The sequence below is a fragment of the Phascolarctos cinereus genome, unplaced genomic scaffold (assembly GCF_003287225.1).
Source record: "Phascolarctos cinereus isolate Bilbo 61053 unplaced genomic scaffold, phaCin_HiC Scaffold_2;HRSCAF=192, whole genome shotgun sequence".
NCBI lineage: Eukaryota > Metazoa > Chordata > Mammalia > Diprotodontia > Phascolarctidae > Phascolarctos > Phascolarctos cinereus.
Genome location: NW_027555625.1, coordinates 249,347,588 through 249,364,078, shown reverse-complemented (window position 1 = coordinate 249,364,078; position 16,491 = coordinate 249,347,588). Strand labels below are relative to the sequence as shown.

Here is a 16,491-nt window from a genome sequence, read left to right as displayed (position 1 = left end):
AGGTTTGAAGAAGTTCTTTGGTAAGGACCTATGTAGTTAGATAATTGTTTCATAGTGTTAAAAATGCTTTCATAGTATTTCATAAAAATGTTTCATAGTATTAAAATCTAATAATTGTTTATTTTTATCAAACTTTTCAAAATGGTAAAGAGGAAAGTCAAGGGAGTTAAGATTTTAATCTAGGAATCATTTTATTTTTGCCTTTAAGAATTCTACCTATGCTTTGCCAAAGACAAAATTTTCCTCATAAATAACTACATTTCAAACAAATGTTTCATTTAAATATTCTGTCAGGAAACTGGAATGCTGACAGTAAAGCAATATAGCCTGTATATAGATGCAGTGTTGTCATACCTTGAGGTCCTTGATCTCCATCAGGACCATCAATGCCTACACCAATAGCTCCTTTGTCTCCTCTGTCACCCTGATTACCTGTATGGAGGTATTGTGACATAAAAATGATTTAAAATAATTTAACAAGATCTCAATAAATTTTAAATTTCCATAGTACAGTATTATAATGCCAATTACAGTTACTACCTCGGAGTGTTTGTTTTTACAGTGCATCTAATTTTCATAGCATTTTATATTTGCTGTCACTCAGAAGTCCTCCTCTAATGCGTCATTATGGTGTGGAGGTGACCCTGGGTTCTCTGAGACTATGCCAGTGAAGCATAAGCTCTGTCTGGAAAAGCATTGAATAGGGGACCAGCCTACTTAAGTTCAGAGAGGCTCATCACAAGAAGTTTGACCACCAGGTAGTGATTTTTTTCTGACCTAAGCAACTCATGAAAATGTCTGCTGTGGCATGGAGGTGCTATGATCTGTGTTGGTGAAGGAATATCCTCTCTGATGAAATCACAGATCTCTTAAAGTATTTAAATATTTAAACAGTATTGCAGACAACTTCACTTAGAGGAATAATTGTGGAATCCCACAAAATAAGATATTTGTTTAGTGTAATTTTAAGACATTTATTCCTATTCAGTGCCAGGGACCTGTTAATGGCACCTAATTGAAAATTCAGTGAAATGAGCAATACTATAAGTGACCCACTGCTGTAAAAAGAGAGAGTGATAAATAAAAAGCTCTTTGGTTTTAGTGGTGGTGTTTTTGGGTGGTTTTTGAGTATTCTGTGTCTAGAGGAAAGATGGAAGAATATACAAGTGAAGTAAAATATGAAGCACAGAGAACAAAGAGGCACTGAGACTTCAACAGAAGGTTTTGGGATATCCTCTCAATTGCCTTGGCATTGTGATTCAATTCACACATTTATTGTGATTCCTGGCACTATACTATAATAGCAGCTATAATAGCTATTATTTATAGCACACTTACCATGCTCCATAAATGCTATATGTGCTGGATGCCATACAATAATCTCATTTAGTCCTTAACAACATCCCTGGGAGGTAGGTGTTATTATTATCCCCATTTTACAGGTGAGGAAACTGAGATAAACAGCTTAAGTGACTTGCCCAGGGTCACACAGGTAGTAAATGTCTGTGGTAAAACTTAAACTCAGGTCTTCCTGAGTCCAGGCTCAGTGATTTATCCACTGTGGATACAAAGGGGAAAAAAATAACAATTCCTGCCCTCAAGGAACTTACATTTTAGTGAGGAGAAAGTATACTTACATACATACATATGCACACATAGTACAAAATAAATGGAAGGTACCTCATACGGGAAAGCACTAGCATCTGCAAGGGCTGAGAAAGGAATCTTGGAGGAGAAAGCACTTGGGCTGAGTCTTAAAGGGATCCAGATTCTAAGAATCTGAGGTTAGGAGGTAGAATATTCCTCATGGGGACAGGTAGTGCAAAGGCACAGAGATAGAAAACAGAGCTCTGTGCTTAACGAACAGAAAGTAGCCCAGTGTGGCTGGACCATAGAGTATGTGGAGTAGTAATATGTTAAAAGACTGCAAAGAAAAAGGTTGTAAGAAATTTAAATGCCAAACAAAAGTTTATACAGGGTGTCCCAAAAATCTTAGTCTCTGTTTTAAGTATTAATTTAGCTTTATTAATTTTTAATAAGTTTTAATAGCTTAACACTGCACAGAATTTTAGGACACCTTGTGTTTAATTCTAAAGGCAAGGGGGCAGGGGGAGGAGAGAGACAGGCACCACAAGAGTGTTAGTGAGGTGGGCAGGGGGAGGGTCATATTGGTCAAACCTACATTTTAGAAAAATCATTTTGGCAGCTGCATGGAGAATGGAATGGAGTGAGGAGAGAGATAAAGCAGAGAATCCAATTTAGAAAACTATTGTAGTAGTCTAGGCAAAAGGTAGTAAATGCCTAAATTAAGGTAGTGACTGTTGGTGGAGAGAGGGTGACATTTGCAAGAGATGTTGTAGAGAAAAGAAATTTGAACTTGGCAACAGAGTGGATATGTAATGTGAAGGAGAAAAGAGTCAAGGAAGACACTGAGATTGTGAACCTGGGTGACTGGAAAGACGGAAGTACCCTTAATAGTAATAGGGAAGTTTGGAAGAGGGGTAGGTTTTGGGGAAAAGATGAGTTCTATTTTGGAAATTTGGGTTTGAGATACTTAGGGGACATCTAGTTCTAAATGCCCAATTTGGCAGTTGGTGATGTGGGTCTGTAGCTCAGGAGAGAAACTAGGACTGGATAAATAGATCTAGGAATCATCTCCATTAATCATCATTGAACCCATAGGATCTGATGAAATCATCAAGTGAAAGCATTATGGAAAGAGAAGAATCTAAGATGGTCTTAAAGGACAGCCACAGTGACATAAATGAAGATCCAACAAAAAGATACTGCAAAAGAATAGTCAGATGTGGAGAACCAAGAAAACAGAATCTTAAAAACCAAGAGAGGAAAGAATGTCAAATGCTGCAGAGAATTCAAAAAGGAATAGGATTAAGAAAAAGTCATTAAGAGATCATTGGTGATCTCTGGGGGAAAGAATTTCATAGAATGCTGAGGTCAAGAGACATTGCAGAGGGTTGGAAGGGTGAAAAGAGATGGCATGGAGGTACTGAGTACAGATAGGTTCCCAGAGTTTAGCTGAAAAGAGGAGGAAAGATATAGGATAATATGTAGCAGGCATGGTAGGATCTACTGAGGGTTTTTTTTTAAGGATGGAGGAGACAGGCATATTTGTAGACAGCAGAGAAGAACCAGTAGTTGGGGAAGGACTAAGAGTGGGAATTATGGTTGGGACAATCTGCCAGAGAAGATGTAAGGGGGTGGGATCAAGGGTACATGTAGAGGAGTTCGCTCTAGCAAGTAGAAGGGCACCTGATCATAGATCAGATTGAAGGAGGAGATAGTAAGGGATGATGTCAGAATGTGTGAGGACAAAAGAAAGAAAATAATCCATGTCCCCAAGGATTTGTACACTACTGGATCATACATAGTACCCAACACTGAGAACCATTAAAGATTAGTGTTATCTTTCAACTGTACTTTTCAAAACCTTGCTGGAATAGTGATAGACAATTATCACTTAAGGCATCCTGCTAAGCCAAGGGTTTTTAATCTCTTTTGTGTCTTAGACCTCTTTGTCAGTCTGGTGAGGTCTCTGGCCCCTCTTCTTTGATTAATGTTTCTAAATGCATAACATAAAATACATAGGATTACAAAGGAAGCCATCTCACATCACTAAAATGCCATCACTGAAATGTCTTCTGCCACTTTCTCCTCCACCCTTCTCACATGAAGAAGTGATTCTTCTCCTTACTAAGGCAAACTCCTTTGTATACTCAAGTGACCCCATACTATCCTGTGGTGTCTAGTAGATTACTCCCTCAATCCTGTCTACTGGCTTCTTGCTTACTGCCTACAAACATGCCCACATTTCCCTCATCCTCAATGAAACCTTCACTTGATTTCTCCATCTGTGCTAGCTATCATCCTATATCTTTTCTCCCTTTTATGGCTAAACACCTTGAGAAGACTGTACACTATGTCTTCACTTCCCTGTCACTTTCTTCTCAACTCTCTGCAGTCTGGCTTCCACCCTCATTATTCTATTGAAATTGCTCTTTCCAAAGTTACCAACAATCATTTAATTGCTGCATGTAATGCTTTTTTTCCCCTTAATACTTATCCTTCTTGATCTCTGCATTCTTTGATGCTGTCAATCACCCTCTTCTCCTTGATACTCTTTTCGTCTAGTTTTTGTGACACTGCTCTCCCCTGGTTTCCTACCTAATGGTTAAGCTATCATAGCTTAAAACTGCTATGGAAGTGATTGTTGATAAATCAAAATAAATTAATTAAAAAAACTGCACTAAGATTTTTGAGACACCCTGTACAATTTCACTTGTTGATCTCTTCAACTTCTATGGATTCAAATATCTCTGCAGATGATTCTCAGATTTATTTGTCCAGCTCTAACCTCTTTTCTGACCTTCAGTCTCACATCTCTAATCACCTATTGGACATCTCTAACTAGATATCTTGTAGACATCTTAAGCTCAACATGTCCAAAACTGAACTTGTTATCTTTCCCCCCAAGCCCTCTTCTTTTACATCCTTCCAGTCATCAAGCTCAAAACTTAGATGTCATTCTCTCTCTCTCATCCCCCATACTCAATCAATTGCCAAGTCTTGCCATTTCTGCCTTTGTAATATCTCTGTACACCCCCTTCTCCATTCACACTGACACCATCCTGGTGCAGACCCTCATCACTTCATACCTGGACTACTGTAGTAGGGAAATTTTTTGGAAAGTAATTCTGTATTTTCTAATCCCGAAAATTTATGCCTTTGAAAAAATTATATAAATACATTTCCATAATAAATCAGAGTTATGCTGCCTGGAGCCATGTTTTTAAATGAAAATGTCCTTTAAATTAACTGTGAGTTTAATTTATGTATACTACTGACTTTGCAGTGATAAAATGAGGTAAATTTTAAAGACCATTTTAAAATGGGGAATTCAGAAATTCCAATAGTTTGGGGCAGTTAGGTGGCACAGTGGATAGAACACCAGCACTGGAGTCGGGAGAACGTGAGTACAAATCCAGTCTCAGACACTTGACACTAGCTTTGTGACCCTGGGCAAGTCACTTAATCCCAATTGCCCCCACCAAAAAAAAAATTTCAGTAGTTCAAATTATATTGCATTGTTATATTTTCCCTGTGTTAAGATCTCCTATATTGAGAGTTCTGCTAAGAAAAAGCAGCTCCAAATCATATTCTTTGGACTACACATCAGTGGTAGCATTCAGTGTTAGTTTTCTTTCCTACTCAGAACTTATGTTAAAAACAACAACAACCACAACAACAAAGTACCACCACCAAGACCTGAGTTCAAGTGCCACCTCAGATATTTACTAGATGTGTAAATCTGGGCAAGTCACTTAACTTTCCTCAACTGTAAAATGAAGCACCTACCTCCCAGCATTGGTGTAAGGATCAAATAAAATAATATTTGTAAAGCACTTTACACAGTGCTTGGCACCCAACAGGATCTATATAAATGCTAGCTATTATTATTACTATATATGTATGTATGTACATATATATTCTAATTTCATGTGTTTTTTTTGTTTGAATTAAAATTTCCTTAGTTCATCACAATCCTTAGTGTGTGTTAGGAAATTCAATATCATTTCTAAATATAGTTTACATGTGAATTTCCTAGTCTTACTTTATCTGGCAAGGATTTAGGCTTATTCAGTATTCAATATTCAGTTGTAACTAAGACATAAACTAATCAGTGATTGACCTTCAAAATAGGGATAGGGTGTGGGACTGTGATTGTACCAGTATAGGGAATTCCTGGGAGGAAATTCCCTCTATGAATGCAGATTGGCACCTTCTCTTCATGTCTTAGCTACTTAACCAGAGCACTGTGAAGTTAAGTGACAATGTGTGTCAGAGCCAGGACCAAAACCCATGATTTTCTGGCTTTGAAACTGTCTCTCTACCCACTGTGCCATGATGGTTCTGGTCTTCAAAATAGGAATTCATGTCAAGATTCTTCAAAGAATGTCTTAATTATTCTTCCCTATTTTGTGGAACTTTGTCTTTGTTTTATTATTAATTCATCTTTTATATTTTTCCCCAGATGATTTCCCCACAAAATATTCTGATGTGGTTTTGCAATTATTTAATTTTCCCCCAGTGCTTAAGATGCTGTAAAATTTGTTGTATTCAGGGGAAATAGAAAAGAATATAAGACATGGTCTCTTCCCTCAAGGAATTTACAAACTAGGTGGCATGTTTTTCTCATTTTATGTACATGTTAAATTAGTTCTATAAGTACTTGAGCTAAACCTTGAAAGAAATGGGTTAGCAGAGAAGAATGAAAAAGGCACTTCGGGCAGGAGAGCCTTCTGAGTAAAGGTCAGAAATCAGAAACATGGTTGTTTGGTTTGACTAGAATTATTCCAAACCACTAATTTACAAGAAATCATGATTTCTTCCTCCATGTTTTTCATCACTTCTAACAAATTCTTGGTTCCCTTGTTTATGGATTATTCAGACCCCTAATCTCCCTTTCGGGCCTCTTTTGTTTTTTAGTACCTTTATCTGAGAATATATCTAGGGTCCAAGAAGTGAGTGAAATGAAATATAGAACAATCCAACAATTTAGTGCAATTCTGATTTCAGGGGAACAGTTAAAGTTGGGAGGGTCCACAACGGAATTCACAGTATCAGCAGAGCTACAACTCACCTCTGGGACCTGGATCTCCTAGCTCTCCAGTTGGACCTCGATACCCAGGTGGCCCACGAGCACCAGGATGGCCAATAGATCCTGCTGGACCTGGAGGGCCTGGGGGACCAGCTGGACCAGGTCGGCCAATTGATCCGGGAGTTAGAGGCTTCCTTAAGGTAGCAGCTAACTGTGCAATTTGTTCTTTTTTTTGGGGGGGGAGATAGAAAACAGGAAAAGTGTCAACTTTTGTTTATGTACACCATATAGAAGAGAATTCATGTATATATTATCACAGATATTTTTAGAAAAACCATAAAAACCTTGTCCAGAGCCAGAATCAGTGTTATATTAAGAAATTAATCCTTTAAAGAAGGAAATGTTTTATGTTCTGTCTTTGAATCACACAGCCAAAACTAGTTTCCTTTTATGAATAGCATGAACACCTTTCAATAGAATTAGTGACAAGACTAAAAAAGACTTTGACTGGTTGTCTAATTCATCCTCAGCTAAATTATGTCAGCGCCACACATAAAATAGTATTGTCTTAAACAATTCATTTAAATTCAACTAAGACAACCTCTGGGAACTAGAGCAGAGATACACAAGTGAAACTAATTTTCTACTGTTTCTTTTATATCAGGACCTGAGTATTTTTTGAGGTCTCCCATTGAAACACTGCAACTAGTTACGCTCCCAGCAGCCACATTCCTGCCTAGGGTTCAATCACTATGATAAAAATAGCGATAACGATGGTGGTGGTGGTGATGCCACTATTACTACCACCTTACCTTTGTTTAACAGTTTACAGTTTTCAAAGCACTTGCATGTACATTATCTCATTTGATAAATACAATACCCCAAGGTAAGAAAGAGCAAGGCAGTAGTTATTCCTCACCTCACCTTACCCTTCTTCCTATCTCTGTCCCCACCAATAGTGCTAGCAAAGTTACCTTCCCTTCATTCTTCTCAGTTACCAGCTTCTACGTGAGCAGAAGCAGGAGGATGGGGAGTAAGGTTTTCTTGATTCCCAGTTATTCTGTATTTTGTTAAATAGGTGAAAAGAAGTGTAGATGGAAATCTGTACTTTACATAATTGTTCAGATCCTGGTACTCACCAATAATCATTCCTCCACACAGTTCCCTTATATGTTGTTCACTGGCTTCTTTACCCTGAAATCACCAATTTTTTTTAAAGCAAATAAGATCACAGATAATCGTTTCGGTACCCAGTGCACAATTCAACTGGATATATAACCTTTGGTCCTTGCAAAGGGACCCTTGTGTGTGTGTGTATGGGAAGGGGATGTGTGTAGGGGAGTGTTTAATCCTATTCCTCACAGGTCCAGGCCCTGATCTCCACACCTCATCTGTAAAGTCAATGAACATTCAGATTCCAATATGTACCTATTTTAAGAAAGAACAAAAAGAATACTTACAGGAACCCCAGGTTTTCCAGTAATTCCAGGGACACCTTGCACTCCTTGGAAGCCTGCTGGACCAGGATGGCCGGGGAGCCCTTGGACACCAGTGGTACCATTAGGACCCTGAATACCTTTAGGGCCCAGCTCTCCTCTACTACCTGACTGAAAAAAAAAGGTGGGGGGACAACAAAAACCCAGAAGGGGAGGGTCAGAATTAGAATATGAAAACTATTTCTTAATGTTTGCATACCTGTTTGTGAAGTACTCCTTTGCAGGCTTAATGCTTTTCTGAATATCAAACAAAAGCTTGGAAAATGTCTTTCATATCAATCACTCATAAAGCATGCTTACTAATTATCAGAAATTGTTCTCATCATGGACACTGACAACTGTTTGCTGAGCACATGCCATGTGTTGCATATTCTGAGCCTCACACATTTTTTGTTTTTTAATTTTAATTTTAAAAAGTTATTTTTAGTTCCAAATTCTCTCCCTCCCTCCATTCTTCCTTTTGAGAGGACAAGAAATATGACACCTGTTATACATATGAAGATATGACAAAGTTAAGAGCAGTCAGTGGTTTAATCCCAATCACTCCTATTTCCCTAAATAATTTCCCATCTTGGCTTTGTTTATTCTGGATTGGTTTATATTCAAGCAGTCATTTAACTCCTACATTTGGAACCCAATAAACCAAAGGTTCCTGTCCACAGGAGAATTAATCAAAAGGCAGGTAGCTGGTTAAGTGCAATCTCTCCCTCCACTCAGAACTACTCTTTAAAGAAAGAAAAAAGAACCATCATAAAATTCAGGAGATGATAGAATCCTTGGATCAAATCCTATAATCGAATCAGAAGTTCCCCAGAAATATGATTAACATGTGTACTCTGAAACTTTCCAAGTTCAAATCTTTGACAATCGCTTACCTCTCCTTTTTGTCCAACAGGACCATTAGGACCCTGGGGAAATAAAAAAAGGAGTGTGGGGATTAAGGGAGGAAGGAGAGGAGTTAATGTTTAAAAGGTTGCCTTTTTGTTGTGAGCTAAAAGCCACTGATGTGCCAATGTAGTAGAAACACATGAACCTAGTAATGGGCATATTGTCTTTTTAAAAACTACATTTAATTGATGCTTTTGCCTATATACCCCAGCCATTTCATGATATGAGGATATTCTTAAAAGCCACACTAGACTCCCTAGCACTTCAAGACTGTGTGGTTTGGGGGCATATTCCCATTTCTGATAGAGCATTGTAAAAAATGTTTGTTAGGTAGTTATTTGATTTTAAAAATGGATTTAGAAGTCAAACTAACAGTAGACTTGGTCCCTACAACAGCCGAGAGTGAAAAAGGCATGACTTGTTTGCGATAGACTTATCTTTCAAATGTAACCATCACTTTCATCATTAATACAGTTCAACAAAGGTAAGGTTTCCTAATTTACAATCAGTGATTTTCTCACTAGTCTCCCTTTTCTCTGTCCTCAGCAGCCAAAGGGGATTCAAGCTCAAATCTTCAAGTGCTATGAAGAATCTTTATGTATCTAATTCCTTAGCCTTGAAAAAGTAATTAATAATTATAGGGTGTGGGCCCAAGATCTTGAAAATTCATTGAGTTGTGATGAGGCTACAGCAAGTGCATGAAGGTAAAGAAACTTATCTATTTCATCCAAAGACACAGAGGAAATTTAATTACTATCTTTGAAATACTAATTACTTTAAAGTTGGATAGATTTTCTGAAATCCATTTTAGGCCCATAGTTGTTAACTTTGGGAGCACTGGTATGGATGAATTACTGTCCTCATGGCCAGAAACAGATCAGCTGAATTCCTCTTGGCTGTACAGTAACCAGTGGGGTTTATGTACCTTTTAATCTTCACAATGGGCCAACAAAGCACGTGCAAGAAATGTTTCTTTTATTTCATGGAACACTTAGCCAGAATTGATGGATTTTTGCCCATAACAAGAGAATCTTTTCTTACAATTAAAACTTCTTGCTTGAGTTAACTTAGCTAAGAACATCATTGACCCCTCTACATTGAATAGTTATTTCTATAGTGAAAAGAAATATATAGTCTATCTCAGGCATTTCACTTTGGATAAATTTATGCCATCAGGAAAACATCATTTCAGTGTTGTAATCATTTAGTAAAGTTCTTCTATTATGTGATTTATCATAATGTGCTTCTCAAAGGTAACATTTGCCACAAAAGCAAAGGCTACACCAGGTCCTGTCATACTGTAAAGGCTTCAGGTATAGCTTCACCACTCTCTGTCTCAGGACTAGCCTTGCCAAAAGAATCATCATCAGAAGATTGACCACTATTTGGTGGATTTTTTTTTTGGTCGCCACAATTTAAGAAGCCACCCACTAAGGCATGACAAAGTTATTTTATACATGAGTGGATGGAGCATCTCCACTGATGGAATCACAGGTCTTTTGAAAGATTAAAAATATATTCACCAAGAATAGCTTGAAACCTACTGGATCCTCTACTTTCTATTCCTAGGACATGTTCCACTATACCTAGACATTGGGTACAGTTGTCCAGTAAAGAGAAATGGTGTTGCTTATCATGATTCATTGTTACTACCCATTGTGAATTTCTGTGTTCTTACACTCAGATCTCTTTCTTTTGAATTCTCATCTACAAATTCCAAATTTCCTGTTTGAAGTTCCAGTTGGACTTGGATTGCTTCTACTGCTATTGGATTTTAAAGATGAATTTAATCAAACGTACCAGTTCTCCTTTGTCCCCAGGAAGACCATCAGCTCCAGCAATACCCTGAAAATGACATACCTCAATATTAACAGACCAAACTATGTGGAAGGATGGTCATCACTCTCATCCCAACTCTCTGATGTTAAGGAATTGAATGGTTTTCGTGAAACAAATTTAATACAAACTAAGGTCAATAACAACTCAGTCTCCGTAATGCATGAACATAGATTATTTGACAATACATATCCTCTATCATGATCCCATTTTACCAGGCCATTTTCTAGCTAAATTAGTTGGCGACCAGTTAGCTTAGACTTATATTGTTTCAGATTTGGTATAATCTGAGTTACAGCCAGTACATCTATTATTGCTATCGCCACCTAACTAGTTGGGAGTGAGGTAGGATTTCAAATCCAAATCTCCTAATCTTTTGCATATACGAAGGTGAAGGATCTGAGTTTTGGTCAGGTAGTCTGAAGGCAGGATTGGCAAATTGCAGCTAAGGACCTGGAGAGACAAGCACAAAACTTTCCCACAAAGGAATGAAGGGAGAAAAAGCTCTATGCATTCAAAGCAACTCGGTTCTTCCCTCCCTGTGTCTACTGTATTCTCCCAATCTGTCCTTTAGAGCTAAGTGGAGATGACCTAGAAATCTCTAATCACAATGGAAGTGTTAAACTTAAAAAAACCAAACCAAACCACTTCTACCTCTGCCCCCACATCAATGGCTGTGTGTATCATTGTGGATTTTTTTTCTGGGAATGGTTTGGACTAGCTGACCACTGAGGTCATTCCCAACTCTGAAATTCTGTGGTTCTGTGAACATTTATTTTAATTTACCAAAATGAAAATCAAATCTCTAGCTTAAGAGATAAGGATCCTTAATAATTCTCCATCAGTCACAACCTTCCTCTTTCCTTGCCCTCTCTCCCAAATCATCATTTTGGACACTGAACATTCAGTTCTATTTGTCAGCTATACCTTGTAAATTGGAATACAACCTAATTGGCTGTCTTACCAATTCTTTATTGGTCATTCTAGAAATAAAGAAGGCCCCTTTTTCAGTGAGCAGTAAGCCCAAAGATGGAGCCAGAAAGTGGACCGCAGGAAGAGAGGGAAAAAGAAAGCCCACCAAGCACACAAGTTGATAAAAATGTCCACAGTCATTCATTATCTGTCCTTATAAAATGTCTCTCCTATTCAACTAAACTAATTGCCCAAAATCGAGTCTGAATTAAGTCATGGATTTTGTTAAGAAAGAGCCAATACATTCTAATTCTCATGAAAATTTTCCTCAAACTTAGGAAACTCAGTTACATGAACTACAAAAAGGAATGGCAAAGTGTTTTGGGAGAGTAGTCATCTAGGAAAACCAGTCCAGTGATTATACTGAGTAAGGATGAGGCATGGTTTGCTGCAATGGTCTCAATTCCATATGGGTTGTATTATAGAATTATTGGAATGTTATAGGTTTGCTCAGTAGTTAAAACCTGGAGATGATGAAGCCAGAGCTGTAGTTTAAATTTGCATAAGGGAACGGCTAAATCAGTCTTTCTCCCCTGCTGGAGGATCACTATCCTAGAGGATCACTATCCTGTCAACAATGGTTCATCATCTTTGCCTACAAAGGACAGCTCCTTTATTAGGTGAATGAAAGTTTCCTCTTCATACCATGAGAGGGCGTCTGCCACTAAGTTGCAACTATAGAAACCCTAAGTACATAGTACCTAGCTTGCATCATCATCAATTACGATATTATTCTATTATATGAGATTGCAGCAACTGATGTCAATATGGCTATTTCCACTGAAGCTGAAGCGTGAAGTCCCTTTTAAAATATGATCAGCACTCTTTGCCTCCTGAGTGAAGACAAACAGGGATCTCAGCTCCTCCACTCACCTGGTTTCCTTTGGGACCCATAGCTCCTCCGGGGCCCTGTGGAAGGGAAGGAAAAGCAGCTGAGCTGAGGAATAACATCAGTTCCTAGTGTGGTAAGGGCATGGTCACTGAGCCAGGAGCCAAACTCACAGTCAGTGAGGTAGCCTCAGACCACAGAGCCCTGAGACCTTGCTGTTCTACATGCAGTTTGTGTTCCTAGGGGATTACAATAAGATTGAAGAAAATGTTTGACAGTTATTGGCGATGATTTCTTCCTTTTCCCTTTTTAATACAAAGACCAAACATATTCAGATTTTTCCCTGTAAATAAAAAATAAAGACAAAAAATTGTGTTTAATGATCATTAGCGTGAAGTTGAATAAATATGTCTTTTCCTTTAGCTAAACCTACCAGGAGAACTTGGCTCATATTGCTGTGCCTTCTTGAATGAAAGCAGTTATTGATATGTTCCTAAGCTTAGCAACCATCCTGCTTCTCTGGGCTTCTATGTCATCTCAGGGGCCCCTAGAGCTTTTGGGTAGTTTTTCCCAACCTCTGGAATGTCTAGCTTTTAGGTTAACAAAGGGCCCACTGTCCTAACTCCACAGGGCATTGATTTATACTGAACTTCCACCTTCAAGAATGAATCAAGGTCTGAAGCATGAATTTCCCTCCATCTCCCCACTTGTCTGCTACAATGTACTGGGAAATAGGTGTGTCTAAGTTTAGAGTGGGTCCATCGTGTCCCCAAAAGACATTCTTTTAAGAGAAAGGGACATTTTGTTCAGTGGGGGAAGGAGGAAATTAAGGTGTCTGAATTATTCTGAAATGCTTGTGAGATAACTCAGATTCATAATTTTTTTGTGTTACAATAATATTCCATTGTATTCCACTATACAGTTTGTTAAGGTATATCCCAATCAGTCAGAATTCACTTTATTTCCAGTTTCTAGCTGTTACAAACACTTTTTGTGAATGCAAAGAAATGGAAACAAAGTAGATGCCCAGTGATTGGGGAATGGCTAAATAAGTTATTGTACACGAATAGAATAGAATAGTAGTGTGCAAAAAGAAAGAAATGGATGTGCTAAATAGAGAGAAGCCTGGTAAGACACAGGAACTGATATGCAGTGAAGGAAGCGATACATATATGACTAAACCAATGGGATGGAAAGAAAACAACCAAACAATTGAAACTGAATGCTGTGAACTTAGAATGACAAAGTTGGTCCCAAAGAAGAGATATGAGAAGCTATCTTTTGGCCTTCTCTGTAGAGGCAGAAGACTACAGATGTGGAATACTTCATGTTGTGTCATTTTTTTAAACATGTTGGTAAGTTTTGATAAACATTTTCCCTCATTTTAAATTCTTTGTTATAAGCAAAGGGTGGTTCTGGGGGAGAAAGGTTATATCGAGAAATATGTATGATGTAAGAACAAAATATATCAGTATAAAGTTTTTTTTCTTCTTTTTATTAAGTGCTGCTATGTTGAAAGACTTAAGAACTCTGATCAGTGCAATGAACAGCCATGATTCTAAGGGACATGTGATGAAACATACTGCCCACCTCCTGACAGAGAAGTGAGAGACTCATGCATGTGTTTTTTGGATATAGCCAATGTAAGAATTAGTTTTGCTTGACTTATTTGTAGTGAGGGCTTTGTTGTTCTTTCTTTTTCAGTTAGGTAGGAGGAGAGAAAGAGAAAGTAAGTTTGTAGTTAATTGAAAAAAAATTAATTTTTTAAAAGTAGTACTTTAATTATTTTAGTATATATTTGCTATATATTAACATATAGTAAATTATATTTAGTATATTAGTATATAATATTTTAGTATATTCTGTCTCTTAATTTGGGTGTGTGTGTGTGTGTGTGTGTGTATGCTCTGAAATTGAATCTCCATATCAAAGGATATGAAGAGTTTAGTAACTTTTCTCTAATAATTCCAAATTGCTTCTGGAATGTGGGACACTAGTTTGGTCTTTTTCCCTAAGAGAAGTAAGTTGATCTGCCACAGTTATGATTGCCCTCAAAGTCCCTAACTATCATTGAAAGGGCTTTTGGAACACTGTGGTGTAGTAGAAAGTGAATATACAGGATTACAAGTCAAAAAGATTTAGGTTGGGGCAGCTAGGTGGCACAGTGGATAAAGCACCGGCCCTGAAGTCAGGAGAACCTGAGTTCAAATCCAATCTCAGACCAAACACTTGACACTTACTAGCTGTGTGACCCTGGGCAAGTCACTTAACCCCAATGGCCTAAAAACAAACAAAAAACAAAAAGATTTAGGTTCCAATCCTAGCACTGCCACTAACTTCTTGTGTGACCTTAGGCAAGTCATTTCCCCCTCAGATTGAGGAGTGGGTTTTTTTTTTTACTATAAAAAGAAGTTGTATTAGATGAGCTCTAATGCCCTTTCTACCTCTAATATTTCTATAACATCTCTAACATGTTGAATGTAAATATAAGGCAAAGAATTCACTCTCCAGTGCCTGTAAACTTCTCAAAAAAGGTGGCACAGAAGAAACAATTCATTGATCTCAGGGAAAATCACAATATCTCATTGCCTCTCTTATCCCAGAAGATTATTTCACCTACCCTGTCTCCAATACCACCTCTAAGGCCCTGAGGGCCAGGTAAGCCAGGATCTCCAATGCTGCCCTTCTGACCCTGTAAGCAATACAGCAGAGGGGAAGTTGGTTATAGACATTTCTGAAAAATAACTCCAGGGTAACAAAAGTTCCTTCCTAGATGGAGCTTATTCTCTACGTTCAGATTCATAACTCTAAAGGTAATTAACATAGGCACAAGGGAACACAGGGAGGGGAGGGTTGACCAACAATCCAAGTCTTTTTTTGTGTCATTTTATGAGTAACAAGGTTATATCCTCTTGGGAAGAAAATTTCATCTCTTAATGCTTCTGGATCTGGCATTTCTCCACTCTTACTAGACTGCAAGCCTCTGAGGATAGGCACAATGTCAGTTTTCATCTATTCATCCCCTGTGTTAAGCACACGACAAGGTGCTATCATAGATGCATAATAAATTTTTTATTTGAATTAGAAGCTATTATCCATTAAACCCACCACAAAATGAATTCCTTTGCCCTTCTCACCTGCCCCATTTATCTTACTACACAGGCAATTTTTGATTATACACGGAAATGTTGGAATGTTGGGGAGGGGACAGAGAATGTGACTGTTCTTCAAGTGCAAGTATGAAGGAGCAATTATAAATGACAGCATTCTTGCAAACAGCACATTTAATCCAAAAGATTAGATAATCCACAATAGTGGATAATTAGGAATAGCAAAACCAAAAAAAAATCATTTCTACTTGAACGCTGGGATACATTAAGTAGTATTCCCCTGGCTTCCTAATTATATTTCTCAGCCTCTGGAATCACCCCAGGCTCTGGTAAGTGGGCTTTACCTTATGTTGGTGGGATCCAGGCCTTTACCTCACTTCCTGGTCATCTCCAAACAAATCCACCTGCTCTCCAGTCATTATCCCTACCTCCTCCCCACTGGAAACTGAGATTCATCCCTGGAATCACTCTGGGCTCTGAAAGGTGAGCCCTTAAGTTTCCTGGACTGAGACTTCTCAGCCACCTCCAAACAGTGCCATTGTGTGCACACCCCTTGACTTACTCTCACTTCTTTCTAGCTTCCCTTTCAGTATTGTCTTCCCTCACTAGAATATAAGCTCTATGAGGGCAGGGATTGTTTTCTTTCCTTATATTTGTATCCCTGAAGCTTAGTGAAGTGCCTAGTACATAGTAAGTGCTTAATGAATGTTTTACCTATTCATTTAGCTATCTAAAATCAAGCTG

At 38.1% G+C, this 16,491-nt stretch overlaps 1 protein-coding gene across 1 annotated transcript in view; it reads right to left on the bottom strand.

The window, feature by feature from the left end:
• The window catches only part of COL9A3 (collagen type IX alpha 3 chain), a 53,642-nt gene that overhangs the window by 1,264 nt on the left and 35,887 nt on the right, over positions 1-16,491 (bottom strand). The window contains exons 24-31 of the mRNA XM_020981548.2: positions 15,258-15,329; positions 12,682-12,717; positions 10,801-10,845; positions 8,988-9,020; positions 8,077-8,223; positions 7,756-7,810; positions 6,659-6,841; positions 355-432 (exon numbers count right to left, since the gene is read on the bottom strand). Of these exons, the coding sequence (XP_020837207.1) occupies positions 355-432; positions 6,659-6,841; positions 7,756-7,810; positions 8,077-8,223; positions 8,988-9,020; positions 10,801-10,845; positions 12,682-12,717; positions 15,258-15,329 (649 nt within the window). The remainder of the gene's footprint in view (positions 1-354; positions 433-6,658; positions 6,842-7,755; positions 7,811-8,076; positions 8,224-8,987; positions 9,021-10,800; positions 10,846-12,681; positions 12,718-15,257; positions 15,330-16,491) is intronic.